We start from the raw sequence: 18,078 nt of genomic DNA, 5'->3' as shown, positions 1-18,078 counted from the left end.
ACTTGTACTTTGTGAAATATACTTTTTAACTGTGAAATAATGAGGGACATTTAGTTTTGATTAATTTCTGTTGCTACACACTATGTTTTGTTTTATGTCTTTAGCCAAAGTGTATGATTGGATCTTTCACTAGCAATAAGTTATTCAATTTCATATAATCACTGAGGGATTTTTTGTGAGTGTTTCATGTTATCATTGTTTTTGTTGGCAGAACGAGGTCACCATGCTAAAGAACGAGGTGACACAACTGAAACAGCTTTTATTGACACATAAGGACTGTCCCATCACCGCCATGCAGAAAGACTCTCAAGGTTACCTCAGTGAGTACTATCATGCACCCACACGGCCAGAGGTGACATTACGTAATAACGATTATACACTATGTTGTTTGTAGGACACACCCACTGATATAGATACTCCTGACATTTTTTAAATGTATGGAGGCTGCCACTCCCTGGTTATAGAGGAGGGCAAAAACGCTCACTTTCTCAGTCACTGACAAACCAGTTGCCTAGCAGTGTTTATGATGCAGAAATATTGTTTCCATTTTCTCTTTGAAGTAAACGTCTTCAGGTGATGTACACTCCCTGTCTTCTTAAACTTCTAAATTCATCAATAATGAATGAAGTTGTGAATATTTAAATATTCATCTCAATGTGGTGTTTGTTATTTTCACATTATTGTCCTGTCTTCTCATAGGAAATCACAAATGAGATCTCGTAAATATCTCAGTTGTTTTTCCTAAACTATATACGGATGGATGGACAAATAAATAGATGGATGGATGGATGGACGAATAGACAGGCAGACAGACAGATGGATGGACAAATAGACAGAGGATGGATGGATGGACGGACGGACAGAAAGACAGACATATGGATGGATGGATGGATGGATGGATGGATGGACGGACGGACAGAAAGACAGGCATATGGCTGGATAAATGGATGGATGGACGAATAGACAGATTGATGGATGTATGGATGGACGAATAGACAGACAGACAGATGGATGGATTGATGGATGATTGGATGGATGGATGAATGAATGGACAGACAGACAGATTGATGGATGGATGGACAGATAGACATATCTATGGATGGATGGACAGATAGACAGACATATGGATGGATAAACATATCGATAGGTAGATGGATGGATGGATGGATAGACATATCAATAGGTGAATGCATGGGTGGGTGGATGGATGGATGGATGGATGGATGAATGGACAGATAAGGAGTGGATGGATGGACAGATAGAGATACGGATGGATAAATGGATGAATGGACAAATGAATGAATGCATGAATGGGATGAATAGACAGATTGATGGACACGTAGACATATTGATGGATGGAGAGATAGACAGACATGTGGATGGATGGATGAATGGACAGATAAGGAATGAATGGATGGACAGATAGAGATATGGATGGATGAATGGACAAATGAATGAATGCATGAATGGGATGAATAGACAGATTGATGGACACGTAGACATATTGATGGATGGAGAGATAGACAGACATGTGGATGGATGGATGAATGGACAGATAAGGAATGAATGGATGGACAGATAGAGATATGGATGGATGAATGGACAAATGAATGAATGCATGAATGGGATGAATAGACAGATTGATTGACAGGTAGACATATTGATGGATGGACAGATAGACAGACATATGGATGGGTGGATGGATGGATAAACATATCGATAGGTAGATGGATGGATGGATGGATAGACATATCAATAGGTGAATGCATGGGTGGATGGATGGATGAATGGACATATAAGGAATGGATGGATGGACAGATAGAGATACGGATGGATAAATGGATGAATGGACAAATGAATGAATGCATGAATGGGATGAATAGACAGATTGATGGACAGGTAGACATATTGATGGATGGACAGGTAGACATATTGATGGATGGACAGGTAGACATATTGATGGATGGACAGGTAGACATATTGATGGATGGACAGGTAGACATATTGATGGATGGACAGGTAGACATATTGATGGATGGACAGGTAGACATATTGATGGATGGACAGATAGACAGACATATATGACCCTGGACCTCAAAACCAGTCATAAGGGTCAATTTCTTGAAATTAAGATTTATACATCATCTGAAAGCTGAATAATTAAGCTTTCAATTGATGTATGGTTTGTTAGGACAATATTTGGCTGAGAGACAACTATTTGAATATCTGGAATCTGAGGGTGCAAAAAAATCAAAATACTGAGAAAATCGCTGTAACAAAGTTCATAGATTGGGAAGAAGGAGGCGGGAACCGGCGAACATTTAAACACAAAACTTTAATAAACAAGTGAACGAACACAAAACGAAAGTAAAAACGGCAGCTCCTCACGGACGACTGCCACATAAAACATAATATAAGAACAACGTAAAATCCAGGCCTGGTCCTCTCTCGTCCTTCACTGTCGTTACTCCTCCTTTTATCTTTCCGGAGCTCCTCCGTGGGACTCGAGACCGGTGAGTGGCGCAGGTTTCGCTCATTATCATTTACTCCACCGGCCTCGCTCCATTCCCACGGCTCTCGGCCCCGCCCCACTCGTCACAATTGCCTTTAAATTTGTCCAAATGAAGTACTTAGCAATGCATATTACTAATCAAAATTTAAGTTTTGATATATTTATGGTAGGAAATTTACTAAATATCTTCATGGAACATGATCTTTACTTAATATTCTGATGATTTTTGGCATAAAAGAAAAATTGATCATTTTGATCCATACAATGTATTGTTGGCTATTGCTACAAATATAGCCGTGCTACTTACGACTGGTTTTGTGGTCCAGGGTCACATATGGATGGATGAATGGACAGATAGACATGAATGGATGCATGGATGGACAAACAGGCTAAAACGACAGATGGACAGATGAAGGAAAGATGGACTGAGAGACAGAGAGACATCTGAATGGACGCAACCAGACATCTTCATCTCTCCTATTGTCCCTCAGGTCCAGAGAGCAGTCCGGCAAGAAGTCCCACCCCTGTAACCCAGCAGCAAGTCATCCAGCACAATACCATCACCACCTCCAGCACAGCACCCAATCACCGCACAGATATTAACTCCATCCACTAGAGACTCCACCCCTGACGCCCCCCACCACGCTGGACATCCCTACTGCAAATTCTGGGCAGACACACACACCTCTGTGCCTCTGTGGCAGCTTATTATTCTGTTTGTGATTTGTAAATGTAAACTGATTACCATTTTGTTTAGTTCTGTGTCTGCATAGGGAGTCTGCATAAATCATCGGGCACCATCTCACTTGTCAAGGACATCATTAATGGAAACGCAACAGTTACATCTGTTCCTGGATTACTACTGGACCACTGCCTTTACAAATTACAGAATTCAGATAGCTGGATAGCTTTTGCTATGAATTTTCCATTGCCAAAAAGATGCTGTCCTTTTCCTTTCTGTTTATTGTTATAACAATTACTCTCACATTCCCCTTTTTATCAAATTCAAAAGGATAAATTAGGAAGGTCAGTCTCCATTGGGAGTTCCTAATGAAAGTAACCTGAAGCAATATGAATCTCTGACATGCTCAGCAATCTGATTGTCTTCACTTGCTCGCTCGGACCAGAATCTAGATCAGATTAAGTTCAACCTATTAGCGCCTGTCATTTCAGATATAATTTCAAAAGTTATCTTCGTAAAACAAAACAGCTTTCACTCCTAAGATGGTACAGATCATGTAAATGGAATGCATTTATCAAGCTCACACCGGCTTCTGTGATCATATGCCCTGCTGAACATGTGTGAGATTTCGGAGTATTACCAGAGTGGCGAGATCACAGCTGCAATAGTGTTGCACCAGGAAGACATCTCACTTGGCGTTCGAACGTTTCAGAAGACACCATCAGCTGTTTCATTTTAAGCTGGTGTAACTTCTACTCAGATCTACCCCTGGGCTAGTTTGCATATTACTTCTACTGGCAGTTCATTTCGGTATCTGTTTCGGATCAGCGAGTGGACTAAGTATTACGCACATACTTCAATACATTTTTATGTATGTTTTGTGCTCATATGTGGGCCTTCCAACCACATTCAAAACACTCCATTTAATCTTGAACCAGAATAATGCCATGGAAAACATTTGGAAGCTTTTGCTTTACCTGAGGCTATGGAAAACTTCCACTGAAGCCAAATGCATTGTTAAATGCTACTTAAAATTAGCTTTCATTTTGGCTTGAAGTATTGTTTAGATCTTCCTTGGGCATTCTGACTGTGAGGTAAATTAAATTTAATAGGATTAAATGTAATAGGATATATTTTGATACATCCCAGTTCATAGTCCTGGTTTGTTTGGTGCCTAGGAAATCATATGAGGCTTCCTTCTTGACATGGACCATGGTAAATTCTGCACTTGACTATAGTACTTAGGAAACTGCCAGGCTCCATCAAAGGTTCTGGAAATGTGCTGTTGATTTTGAGATGTTACTATTACTGTAAGGGGCCGTTCACCAAGAATGCATTTTCGCGTTTATAAAATGCAAAAGGCAGGTTCTCAAGATTCGTTTGCACTTCGTACAACTTGACAAGGAGCAGAGACATGCAGTGCAATGCCATTTTGTTGGCTGTCTCAATCACAAATCCTTCCAGTGCACTGGAATGTTTGCTTCTTAAAAAAATCTCACAATGCACCACAAAACCAGGGCACATTTATGGCTACTGTGTTCCCTTACCAGAGAATACATCCCATTTTCTGAACCGCCTCAACTCAGTACATATCATTACACGATAGAAGTTTTGATGGTGGCATTTTACAACTCAGAAACAGTGTCTCAATGTGTAATGAGCCAGTGATCTTACCAGTGCATGATACACTGATTCACAACCTAGGGAGCTGATTGAAACACACCCGAATAAACGTCACGCAATGGAACGTGAAAACGCATTCTGTGTGAACTGCCCTAATAATAACATTCCAAGGTGAACTTTGTAAGGGATGTATGGGCAATGTCCCTTATACCTCATGAGTGTATGATCATGGACCGTTGAGCTATAAAGATGGCCACTGTCACTTTAAAATATTGAGTCCTAAATACCTTAAAGACGGTGACACACCAAACCAACATTAAAGAACTAGCGGCGATGAAAGGCGACTGTTGTTATCTTCCATCGCATGTGTTTGGGCCAAAAAGTTGCCGCAAAGGCTATAGCCAAAGGCCAGCTAGTATGCACATTCTGCATACGCGTGAAAGGAAATTACTTTCCATACCAGCAGGTGGCAGTAGTTGGCAACAGTGTTCTGCATTCAAAAAGGGAAACCGAACTACAGATATACAAACCGTAAACAAAGCAGTGCTTTTAATTTACTTTATTCCATGTTATTTCGTTGCCATATCATTATGAAAATATTTGCATACCAGAATGCTCAGGTAAGATGTGAAATTAGAACAGCCATCTGTGTGCAGCCTCTTTGTTGTTTGCTTGCTTTCGTCACTTTTGTTTTTCTTCTTGTGCACTGGTTCGCTAAGCAAAGCAACCAATCCAGCGCTACCTCACAACCAATTTGTACGTACTTTACGAGGTGGCCAATATGTACAAATGTGTATGACTTCATTCATTCGATTCTATATGATTTCTGTGAGGGGTAGGTTTAGGGGCGGGGTTAAGGGTGGTCGTTCGTACGAATTTGCCACCTCGTAATATGTGCATGAAATTTTTCACAAAATGTACAAATTCGTACTAGTGAGGTTGTAAGAATTCATAATAATTAGCCACCTAGTAAAATATCTACGAATTGCTGTGAGATTGAGTTGGCCAATCAGAGTGATCTTTCTCACCGACTCCCTGAGACTAATTTAACATGCTTAATTGGCCAAAAAGACACAGACAGGGTCCGACTAGTGGTGACGGTGTGGAACTGACATTGGCAGACGGCCGACTGTTGGCTTGGTGTGTCACGGACTTTAGTCGCATTTTCCTTGTCTAATTGCAAGTAATGACACAATTTGCTCCGCTTTTGTTTCTCTCCGATGCGAAAATGTAGCAATTTACTATTTCTACGCAGGTACTGATCTAGAGACCAATCTTCATACTGCTTTCCAAATGTCACTATGTGCCTGAATATGTCTTAAGTACTCACATAGAGAGGAATGTCAGTCCTTAGTAATACCTTGATATCATTGCATTTATTTTCAATTCAGGTTGAACTTTAAGGCCTTGACATTGTTTAGCTTTTTTGTAAAGACTAATTATAAGTGTTTTATTGTGGACACTGTTTTGTTTCGGACTCATTTTGGTGTTAATCATGAATTCACACACGCTTGCATAACTTTGTATATTTTATGTTTATTAATGCCTTGAACAGTTTGTGTTTATGCAGATGTACAGATGTGAGATCACTACAGCTATATTACAATATGAAAATAAAGCACTTGTTCTTTAACAAAGCTCTGCCAAATTATGATTGTTTAAATTGAAACTATAAGATTACAGTAGTTGTGAATTTAAGTATTGCTTTTTACATTCTTTCCCTGTTTTGCATTTAATCTAGAACTTGAGTACATCTGAAGGTGACAATCATAAAAGTTCAATTTTTATTTGATTATTTAATAGGGACCTCTGGTGGACAGATCTGTCCAATAAGGATTTTGATACAGACACACACACATTGTGCATTACAAATGTAAAGTAGCAAATAGAACTTACAAAAAAAAATCACTGAATTTAAATGAGCATTTATTTTGCTCAATATTTATGCACTAAAAACATTGATAAAAATACTGTCACATACATGTTTAGAAACAAATGTGCAAGAAAGATGTACCTGTACACAACAACTTGTCACTGGGGCAGAACCCTTCAATAGACAAATTTATACCTTTTATACAAAGATATAAAATGCCTGCCGAGTAATTAGGTTTAAGCCTTTAAAAGGTCTTTTATAATGCCATTATGTTCTCTGGATGAGAAATATTATAATATTTAAAATGTCATCAAAATAATGCCAGTTTATGAAAAAAAAATCATTATCAATTAACTTTACTTTATAAGTACTAATGAACAGACAATATCCTAGTAATATGCATGATAATAAGCAACTAGTTAATAGTGAGAATTGGTCCTTACAATAAAGTGTTACAGCTTTTGTTGCTGTATTTATATAAAAAAAATAACCTTATGGATTCAAAATTAAAAGACAAAATAAAAGTAGTACATTATACTAAAGTCATACTTTAATCAAAAACTGATCATGTACAATAAAAACATAGCCCCTACACTTAACACATAGTCCAATAAAAATATAACCCCCCAACTCTTTTCATAATAGCACACAAACTTTTGCATTGAAAAACACATTACACAACTGAACAATGATTCATTCAGTGGTCACTTTACATTCAATATGAGTTTAGTGTATCAATGTGACGAGAATCCATCTGTAGAAAGGAATCTGTCAATCATGTCAAATGATCTCTCTGGTTGATCATAAGGCAAAATGTGCCCGCCTCCCCTGACAATTACCTACAGAGAAGAAAAAAGAAATTTGTTATGAGTGACCATGTCATGAATGTATTTTTTCCAATTGGTATACATTGGCATAAACCAACGTAATTACAGCAAATGTTTTTTATAATAATAATAATAATAGTATTAAATGTAACATTTATTTGACACATTATTTAAATACATTTGCCAAAATTATTATAGTTATTAAAAATTATTATCTACTGATGAGGATGTAAGCAGATTTTGGAACTAACAATAGACAGAATAGGTATGGATTCAGTTAATGATGATCATTTCAAAATTAGATCATATATTGGTTGATAAATTAAAATTATTGATCTAGCAGTACTGTGAACCCTCACCTGAAAGAACTCTCCCACTTGTCGTACGTAACCTGCCACTTCAGTATCACTAGGCTGGACCTTCCAGTGGAAGCGCTCTACTTTTTTATACTCGTCCGCTTTAGACCAGTTCACAGTGGGCAGGAAGCGCTCAGTCAGAGGGGCTGCAACGATGACATCAAGCTGTCCACTGTAGATCAACACCTTGAACAGACGATCAGATCCATACCACAAATTAATCCAAAGAGAGAGTTCTGGACGGAAGCAACTTCCTACATATCATTTTTTAAAGAAAAGTCATGTTAAAAATTTGAACAGTTATTTGTACATCTCTCAGTTATCATTGTATTGCTTTGCATTATGTTTTGCTCCACAAAATAAAAACTACAAAGCTTTGATCATAAAAATAAGCATTTCAATATTTTACTAGGACTTATTATTATAGAGTGCCAGCTAATCAATAATACTAATAGTGACGTGCTGAAGATGCGTTTGGTCTCGTACTCTATCGCATACCTTGTCAGTGTCGTGCGCTTGCTTAGACCTTTGTTGTGATAAACAGTAAAGTGTGTTCAGCTGAATTCAATTTCCGTTTTGTCCGACGGGTATAAAAAAAGGTTAGTATACCGCGGCAGTGGTCGAGGCAGCCCTCCTGTTAAGCCCTCCTCCTGTGAAGACCATCGACTCTACCGTGCGACTCCACCGGGCAGGGACACCGGCAAGGGATATAAGTAAAACCAATTCTTACTATGTTTTTCCAGATCCCTACTATCACTACCACTCGCAAACCACGTTTCACACACTGTAGGCAGCACAATCCTAACAACCTGCACACTTTGCCTATGTCTGCTAATACACTACTTTATTTTTCATTTGGTCCCTGGAATTGCCAGTCTGCTGTGAACAAAGCCTATTTCATTACTTCTATTATTAGTCATTCAACGCTAAATCTCACGGCCCTGACAGAGACTTGGATCAAACCAGAGGACACTGCTACACTCTCCAATAATTTCTAATTTTCCCACTCTGGAAGAGGTGGAGGTACTGGTCAGCTTATCTCTAATGACTGGAAATTTAATCCTTTACCATCTTTGGGTATCAACAGCTCCTTTGAATCTCATTCAGTTACTATTACCTACCCTCTTAAAATCCATTTTGTAGTCGTTTATCGACCCCCAGGACCACTAGGTAACTTCTTGGATGAATTAGATGCACTGCTCTCAACCTTTCCTGAGGATGGTACTCCCCTAGTTATGCTTGGAGACTTCAACATCCACCTAGATAAACCTCAGGCTGCAGACTTCCACACTCTGCTTGCCTCTTTTGATCTCAACCGAGTGTCAACTACTGCTACTCACAAATCAGGCAACCAACTGGACCATATGCTGCGTTCAAGTCCTCCTGGGACGTTCGTACTTACGAGTTGACAAGTCGTAATTACGATGTCAGGTGCGTTCAAGTCAGTTTAGTCGGCACAAGATGGCAGTGTACATTCTTTTAATAAATTACAAGAAAATACAACAGGGTCTGTTAACTGCTTATAGAAAATGAAGAGCAAAGAATTCGCATCAGGTTTGTTTTGCGTTTTTAATATTTTTTTTAGATCAGGATCCCAGTCTAACTGATTTTCATCTTCAACAAACGCTAAAATACAGAGATTAAAAAAAGCTGTTAGCTAAATGCAACATGGCAAATCAAAATATTTTTCACCTGTAGGTGCAAAAATTATAGCATTTTTTTACTTGGATTTCTTTAACTAGCTGCGTAACAAGAACATGACCAATTTAAGTTTATAGGACAACTAAACTATCAATTTAAACAAATTTACCGCCAACTACAGACGTTGCATCCATCGATTCCACCATGTTTCTCACTGACACTACTCCAACTCGGAAACTCGGGGCTTAAAGAAAATTTTGAGTTTCCCACTCGTAATAACGACTTTGTGGTGGCATTCATGTGCGTTCAACTCGTAAATACGATCTATCCGACATGACTTGAATGCACCATTATTTACACACGACACTGCCCCACTGATCATGTACTGGTTACTCCACTGCACACCTCGGATCACTTCCTCCTCCACGTTTTTCATTAATAAAATTAAAAACATCAGTGCACAGTTTTCCACACCACAATCTGTCAAGCGCATCTTACCAGAAAACATACACTCATTCACATCCTTCTCTTCACTCACTAAAGCAGAAGTCTCCAAACTCATCCTTTCTAATCATCCTACTACTTGTCCGCTTGATCCTATTCCATCTCATCTCCTTCAAGCCATTTCTCCTGTAGTTGTACCTGCACTCACTCACATCATTAACATATCCCTTCACACTGGTGTTTTTCCCTCAACATTTTGACAGGCTCAAAGCATCTCAGGAACCGCACTCCAGTGGTTTGAGTCTTACCAAGATAGGTCCTTCAAAGTATCTTGGAGAGGTGAGGTGTCCAAATCGCAACATCTAACAACTGGGGTGCCTCAGGGCTCAGTTCTTGGACCACTTCTCTTCTCTGTCTACATGGCATCATTAGGTTCTGTCATTCAGAAACATGGCTTTTCATACCACTGCTATGCTGATGACACTCAACTCTACCTCTCATTCCATCCTGATGATCCAACGATAGCTGATCACATCTCAGCTTGTCTAACAGACATTTCTTGCTGGATGAAGGACCATCACCTTCAACTCAACCTTGCCAAGACAGAACTGCTTGTGGTTCCAGCAAACTCATCGTTTCATCACAATTTCACCATCCAGTTAGGCACATCAACCATAACTCCTTCAAAAACAGCCAGAAACCTTGGAGTTATGATTGATGATCAGCTTACTTTCTCAGACCACTTTGCTAAAATTGTCCGTTCCTGCAGATTTGCTTTATTCAACATCAAAAAGATCAGGCCCTTTCTTTCGGAACATGCTTCACAACTCCTTGTTCAAGCTCTTGTTCTGTCCAGGCTGGAATATTGCAGTGCTCTCTTGGCAGGTCTTCCAGCCAGTTCTATCAGACCTTTACAATTAACCCAGAACGCGGCAGCAAGATTAATTTTTAATGAGCCAAAAAGAATGCACGTTACACCTCTGTTTATCAATTTGCACTGGCTACCAATAGCTGCTCGCATAAAATTCAAGGCATTGATGTTTGCCCACAAAACCACCACTGGCTCTGTACCCCTTTACCTAAATTCATTACTTCAGACTTACGTGCCCTCTAGAAGCTTGCATTCTGCAAGTGAACGTCACTTTATTGTGCCATCCCAAAGAAGCACAAAATCACTTTTACGGACTTTTAAATTAAATGTTCCCTCCTGGTGATATGACCTGCCCAACTCAATCCGAGCAGCTAAGTCCTTAGCCATCTTCAAGAATCGGCTAAAAACACACATATTCCATCTTTATTTGACCCTCTAACTCTAGCACTCTCTATTTTAATTCTATTCTTTAAAAAAAATACACTTGTCACTTTTAGACTTGCACTCTATTCATTTTCTGCTTGTTTTCTTAAAAAAAAAAAAACTAACTCTTGCGTTCTAATCTTTTTGTATTCTATCTGTTTTCTTTTCATTTATTATACAATTAACAAAAAAACCTTGCTATGTGTACTGCGTTAAAGGGGTCATATGATGCGATTAAAATGGTTCCTTTCTCTTAGAAGTGTTACAAGCTCTTGGTGCATAAAGAAGATCTATAAAGTTACAAAGACTAAAGTCTCAAATCCGAAGAGATATTCTTTATAAAAGTTAAGTCAACCACGCCTACCTGAAACAGCTCATTCGAATACGCCCCCACATGTCTACGTCACGATGTGGGAAGATTTGCAGAATGCCGCCGAAATGTTCACGCAAAGAAAGGTGTAACTTTTATTTTCGCTGTAGTATTGTTGCTGCCGCCATGTCGTGAAGGCGCTGTGTGTTTCGATTGTGAAAGCGAAACTACTTTGTTTGGCCTTCCAAAAGAGGACGATATCTGCTTCGTCATGCCTAGAGCTGATCCGTGCTGGTCACGGAATAGATCAACTTCGTGCTGTGGATCGCCGGATCGGCTTTCACCGTGGACGAAGCGGAGTCCAGCCCGGGGCCGTCACATGTGGTTGCCACAAGCCTGCCGGCCGCTCCTTCGTCGAATCCGCCGGCCACACCGTTCTCAAGCCCGCCCGTCTCCGCTCACTCTAACCCTCCGGCCGCCGCTCACTCTAGCCCGCCGTGTGTTTTGTTGTGAAAGCAAAACTACTTTGTTTGGTCTTCCAAAGACCGATGAGCTTTGTAAAAATCGACGCGTTTCAGAAAGGCGGGGCATAGAGGAGAAACAATAATGTACAGTATGTGGAAAATCATGTGTTTTTTTAACTTTAAACCGCATAAACATTTCATTACACCAAGTAATGTTCTTTTTAGCAACATATAACCCCTTTATAGCACTTGTATATCATTGCTCTTTTGTTGATTTTGATTGCTTCCTCATTTGTAAGTCGCTTTGGATAAAAGACTGGATAAATACTGAATTGTATAGTTTTGCTAAGTTTGAGCCTCTGAATAACATTGAGGTGCTTTGATACTCAAAAAAACTTTAGATTTGTTTTTAATATTTTGTCTAAAGGTTCATTAAACTGTTCCTTAAAAAAACAGACTTATTACTTTATATACCAGATTTTACATCGTTAAATTGTTATTTTTATTTCAATTAATGCCATTTTATTAAATCATTGTTTCTGCTATTAAATAGTGTTTTTTAGAGTTAGATGATAATATAATTTAAAATAGAAGAAATTGATAAACATCAGCTGATAAACAAAACCCTCCAATTTTGTCCCATAATCAATATGGTAGCAATATATTGCACATCCCTAAACCTAAGGATTAATATGATTAAAGAGTTATGTCATTTAACAAAGGCCATAAAATTCCCAACCCAATCAATGAAATTGTTTCCTCACTCTATAGTTGTCCATGAGGATGCCCAACCAGGGTTTGATGGACTTCATGACATCCTGACGCAGATGCTTCTCAACATCTGAGCCGTCATGGAATGTAAGATTTCCAACATGGATGGAACGTCGAACATCTGGCAGAGTCACAAACGCAGAAAAGTACTCCTGGTCTGGAGGTTCCTGTTTAGGGAAAAAACACATAATGAGACAACTAGCCATTCAAATCAAGAACACCTTATTCCCATCCATTTGCTTGTAATGAAATGTGTGGGTACCTGACACTGCATGTAGTTGAAGTAGTTAGTGCAACCAGTGACGTTTTGGAAGTATGAGGGGTAAGGAGTAAGATCACCATTCAGTAAGCTGTCAAAAACCTGACGGAGAGACGAGATGTTTTCAGAACGGAGGTAATAAAGAAGCCCCAGTGTCACAGGCGCAGGGTGTCCTGGTTTATCATACTCACCTGAAAGGCCTCCACCCATCTCTGCTCCTGGATGAGTTTGACTCCTGCTTCTGTCTGCATCTGCACATGCAGCCTCTGCAGTTCATCCACCAGACCCGTCTGATAAAGGAAATCTGCATAACCTCCGAGCATCTGAGACGAAAGTGGATTAGAGAGATCAAAGTCCATATTATACGAACAAAAGTCAAAGTCAAGTGCTTTTCACAATACATATTATTTCAAAGAAGCTTTACAGAAAGTCATACTGTCATGTTTATAGCGCCTATAGCACTTTGGTGAATTATAATTATCTGGCATCTGATGGGTTTATAAAAAAGAAAATATAATTTTCATTCACCAGTTCAGGGTCACACAGACCATCTCCAATGGCCACTCCTTTGAAGTTGATCTTCACTTTAGCAGAGGGATTGTTCTTATGGATGTAGTAGCCAATTGCTGGAACATACTTTCCTGCATATGACTATGGATTTTAAATGTTAAATATAGTTAACAGCACAGTATTTTGACTGTACAAGGGAGTAGGATTCTGATTGCATCAATCCAAAATGAAGTCCAGTTCCTCACCTCGCCTGTAGCGTAGAACGGATTAGACTGGAATGCACTGAATATCTGGAAGAACTGAGTCAGGGCACTGCGGAGGGGACAAAAAAACCCTAATATTTATCACATACATCTCACGTTGTCTTAGATATACAGTAAACGTTTGCCACTGTACCTGTACAAGTCTCTGCCCACATCATCCTGGTTTTGGGCAAATCCTCGGTCATCCTCAGTGAAACTCCATCCTGTCCCAACCTTAAAAATAAACGACAAATATCCATCTAGTATGTATAATTAAATTAAAACCGGTCATAGAAACACCGGATTCACATACTGTATTAGCATATTTGCAGTAAGGCTGTCAAGTGATAAAATACATGTGACTTATTTAATTTACTCAGTTCCTTCTTAAAGAAAGAAATAATGTGTGTAATAATTATATTCTTAGACAGAAAATATGTATCTCCATATAAAGACACTCAGATGTATGCAGCAAAGCTCTTTACCTCATTTCAGAAAATAAATAAATACATAAAATATAAAAATATTCTCAAATTGCATGGAAAGCAAGGAAAATAATATAACAAATTTTCCTAAATATGTTTTTAGGAATTAAGTGAAAATGACTTGAGCAAATTCTGAAAGAATTAAAATACACCAAACTCACCAGTAGACATATGACAGTATTACATTTTCATGATGCAATAATTACTGAAGCTTTTATCATGGTATTATCATGAAATTAAAATAAGTTGCAAAAATTGCATTTAAATACAATAAAGCAATAGATAAGAAATGTATAAAGTAAACTAATGTTTCAAATGGATTAAAATTCAAAAGAATTATAAAGAACAATAGGTAACACTTGACAATAAGGTCTCATTAGTTAACCTTAGTTAATGCACTAACATTAACAATGAGCAAAAGCAACATTTGTTACAGAAGTTATTATTCTTTGTTTAAAAAAAAATACAACTTAGTTCATGTTAGCTCAAGTCCATTAAATAATAATTACAACTTTGATTTTAATAACATGTTATTAAATGTTGAAATTAACTAAGATATATAAAAGCTTTAGAAGAATATTTCATTGGTAGTTTATATGTTAACTAATGAATTAATTGTTGTTAACAAATGAAGCCTTAAAGGGGTCATATGATGCGATTTAATTTTTTCCTTTCTCTTTGGAGTGTTACAAGCTCTTGGTGCATATAGAAGATCTGTAAAGTTGCAAAGACTAAAGTCTCAAATCCAAAGAGATATTCTTTATAAAAGTTAAGAGTCAGCCACACCTACCTAAAACGGCTCGTTCTAACACGCCCCCACATATCTACATCACTATCTGGGAAGATTTGCATAACGCCGCCCAACTGCTCACGCAAAGAAAGGCGGCGTAACTTTTATTCTCGCTGTAGTATTGTTGCCGCTGCCGCCATGTCCTGAAGACGCTGTGTGCTTCGTTGTGAAAGCGAAACTACTTTGTTTGGTCTTCCAAAAGAGGACGATATCCACTTCGTCATGCCTACAACTGATCCGTGCTGGTCGCTGAGGGAATACTTGAACTTAGTGCTGTGGATCGCCGGCACATTTTATGGAAGACTGTTTACTGATCCTGGGAGAGTAACGTTAGACTAAAATGCCGGCAGTTCTGACTCACGTAAGTAAGTTTTCTTTTATCATTTGCCACTGATGATTCAAACGCGAGTTTTGGGCAGTGTGGAGTAACGTTAGCACTTGTTGTTTGTCATTTCTCTGATCACAAATGCAGACAGGGTTTTATGTTTACGCGGCACGATGCAATGCAACGCGTAAAAAGACAGTATAAGTCATTATAATCAGTAATTATGTCCCCACTGGATGCAACAAATGCCTCGTTTGTAATGGGTTTTAATGTTTTTGTGTCGTCGCTCGGGCTGGGACACGCCATCACAATATGGTGAGGGGCGTAACATTTCCGTCTCATGCTTGAGGTATTCGGCCAATCACAACACACTGGATAGCTGGCCAATCACAGCACACCTCGGTTTTTCAGACCGATGAGCTTTGTAAAAATCGACGCGTTTCAGAAAGGCGGGGCATAGAGGAGAAACAATAATGTACAGTATGTGGAAAATAATGTTTTTTTTTTACTTTAAACCGCATAAACACATTCAATTACACCAAATACACAAAATAAGTTAATGAGAAAACTATTCTTAAAATGCTTTCATCAAAATTTGTAATAAATAATTATTCATGGTATTTTGAAGTGCCCACGATAACAATATCGTGCATGTTCATTATCATGATATATTGTATTACCGAATACCGGAACATGTCTACTCACCGGGTTGTCGATGTAAAGAACAGAGTATCGTGATGTCCAGGGGAAATCCCTATAGCCCACTGCAGAACGACATTAAAGGGTTAAATTCTAACATTTTAAGGTAATTTCATACATTGATATCTGAAGTGTAGGGTTTCACTATTAAGCAAATAAAAATTCCTTTCTGGCCCAAAAACATCTATAATACAATGTTTATAAGACACAGAAACAACATGCTAATCTTCATCAACATAACGTAACACAGCATACAGGCATTTGTACTCACACGTGAGGTTCTTATGTACAAAATATGGGCCGTGCTCCACAAACAAGCCAAACATGGAAGTGCCTCCAGGTCCTCCCTGCAGCCACAGCAGCACCGGAGCTGTCTCTGGTCTCTCCTAAACATGCTACAATAAATAAGTGTGCAGTAATAACATCACTGAATCGAAATCTGTGTTGACTATATATAATTAGTTGTGAACGACTTCTGAAAACACCTGACTCAAGTGTTGCCAACTGACGCAGAAGCTACAGTCAGCAGATCAGTCTTATCTTTGCTGTTCATGTACAGTGTTAAAGGGGTCATATGATGCTTTTTTTAAAGATCATTATTTGGTGTAACAGAATATGTTGACATGCTTTAATGTCCAAAAAACACATTCTTTTTCAAATACTGTACATTATTGTAGGTCCTCTATGCCCCGCCTCTCTCAAACGCTTAGTTTTCTTCAAAGGCCCTCCTTCCGACAAGCACAGTCTGCTCTGATTGGCCAGCTGACCCAGTGCATTGTGACTGGCCGAACACCACAAGCACTCGTCGGAAATGTAACACCCCTTATCATAATCGCGAGCTTCATCTTTCAAAATAAATGTAAAGACAGTTTTAATGTCAGTTTTACCATAATTTCAAGCCCGAAAGGGGTGAAATCGCATCATATGACCCCTTTAAAAAAATAAAAGTGCGTAACATATTACCTGGGCAGGGAAGAACCAGAAGAAAAGGTTACTGTTGTAAGTCTTGTTCACAGTGAGATATCCTGAGTAACTCTTGACATTGGCACCAGGAAGGGGTCCCACCAAACTCAGTTTTTTGGCTGCAAACCCACAATACAAAAAAGAAAGTGTATTAGCATACGGGTGAGAAACATTAGTGAATTATGACAGCAGTTATAATTTGTGGACAACCAAAGTAAATTCCACTGATCTATCAGTCTCGCACAAACTTCTCCATAATAGGGAAAATACCTTATAGCCTATTTAGCGAATTAAAGTAAAAGAAGAACGAAAGAAGAGGAACTGAAATTATTCTACACAAACAGCAAGCATACCTTCTTCTATCTTGCCTTCCTCCAGATAGGGGGTGAGCATCAGAGGTTTGCCCGGGTCAACTCCAAAACGTGACCCGCTCACACGGTGTGATTTCCGGCAGAAGAACGAGGAACAGCCCCGGGGACTGACAGACTCCAGAAGAGCCCCGAGGAACAGCAGCCTCAGCGTTTCCTTCAGCATTATAGAGTTTAACTGCAGACAGCAAAGAAATATGACACGGGGAACAATGATCCATCTTGATATTAATAGGCTCGCATTACCTGCTACCTGTTATTACAAGCCTAAACATATCAGATGAGAGAAAGATGACAACTCTTGTCAGTCTGTGAATTATCGAAAATAAGCAACATACGTACATAATGCGCGGCACATTATGTTATGAATATGTAAACAGGAAAGATAATGTGCAGGTGTGATAACTTGCCAAATCAAATAATTGATCATTTATATACATCTTGTTTTCCTGCTACTAATAATAGCGTTACCTTAAAGCCAGATGCCAATCAGAAATCCAGAAGCCGTTTGCATCGGCATGTGAAACTACAAGTAAATACAGACCAGCTTGTTGTCACGCTTTGAATGTGTTGCAGTCACATGACTATATGGCCTCGAAGTCATGTGATCGCAGTGAATCCAAGGAACTTCAGTTGAAAA

The 18,078-nt window shown here is 38.8% G+C and overlaps 2 protein-coding genes across 3 annotated transcripts in view; one reads left to right on the top strand and one right to left on the bottom strand.

Annotated features, from left to right (window-relative positions):
• Window positions 1-6,289, top strand: part of creb5b (cAMP responsive element binding protein 5b) — a 75,782-nt gene extending 69,493 nt beyond the window's left edge. Inside the window, exons 6-8 of one of the 2 annotated variants that reach the window (XM_016287431.1) lie at window positions 212-320; window positions 700-719; window positions 3,004-3,073. In XM_016287431.1, the coding sequence (XP_016142917.1) occupies window positions 212-320; window positions 700-713 (123 nt within the window). In that variant the 3' untranslated portion in view covers window positions 714-719; window positions 3,004-3,073. Of the gene's footprint in view, window positions 1-211; window positions 321-699; window positions 720-3,003 lie in introns of both variants that reach the window. The other variant, XM_016287430.1, reaches the window with a different exon arrangement.
• Window positions 6,290-7,270: 981 nt separating this feature from the next.
• Window positions 7,271-18,018, bottom strand: LOC107596754 (probable serine carboxypeptidase CPVL). The gene is made up of 13 exons (XM_016287553.1): window positions 17,910-18,018; window positions 17,424-17,616; window positions 17,071-17,189; window positions 16,379-16,493; window positions 16,114-16,172; window positions 13,963-14,042; window positions 13,812-13,878; window positions 13,585-13,707; window positions 13,248-13,379; window positions 13,060-13,158; window positions 12,791-12,964; window positions 7,877-8,059; window positions 7,271-7,529 (listed from the first exon to the last, which is right to left on the bottom strand). Exons 2-13 carry the CDS (start codon window positions 17,602-17,604, stop codon window positions 7,425-7,427), a joined length of 1,437 nt encoding a protein of 478 aa, XP_016143039.1. The 5' UTR covers window positions 17,605-17,616; window positions 17,910-18,018; the 3' UTR covers window positions 7,271-7,424.
• Window positions 18,019-18,078: the final 60 nt, after the last annotated feature.

The sequence above is a fragment of the Sinocyclocheilus grahami genome, unplaced genomic scaffold (assembly GCF_001515645.1).
Source record: "Sinocyclocheilus grahami isolate Dianchi unplaced genomic scaffold, SAMN03320097.WGS_v1.1 scaffold222.1, whole genome shotgun sequence".
Classification (NCBI taxonomy): Eukaryota; Metazoa; Chordata; class Actinopteri; order Cypriniformes; family Cyprinidae; genus Sinocyclocheilus; species Sinocyclocheilus grahami.
This window is presented reverse-complemented; position numbering and strand designations above follow the sequence as displayed.

Coding starts and splice junctions, on each gene's coding strand:
- LOC107596754 (XM_016287553.1), bottom strand. CDS start 17,604: ATGCTGAAGGAAACGCTGAGGCTGCTGTTCCTCGGGGCTCTTCTGGAG. Junction 17,190..17,423: donor GGAAGGCAAGATAGAAGAAG/GTATGCTTGCTG, acceptor GTGGGTTTGCAG/CCAAAAAACTGAGTTTGGTG. Junction 13,380..13,584: donor GTCTGTGTGACCCTGAACTG/GTGAATGAAAAT, acceptor CTTTCGTCTCAG/ATGCTCGGAGGTTATGCAGA.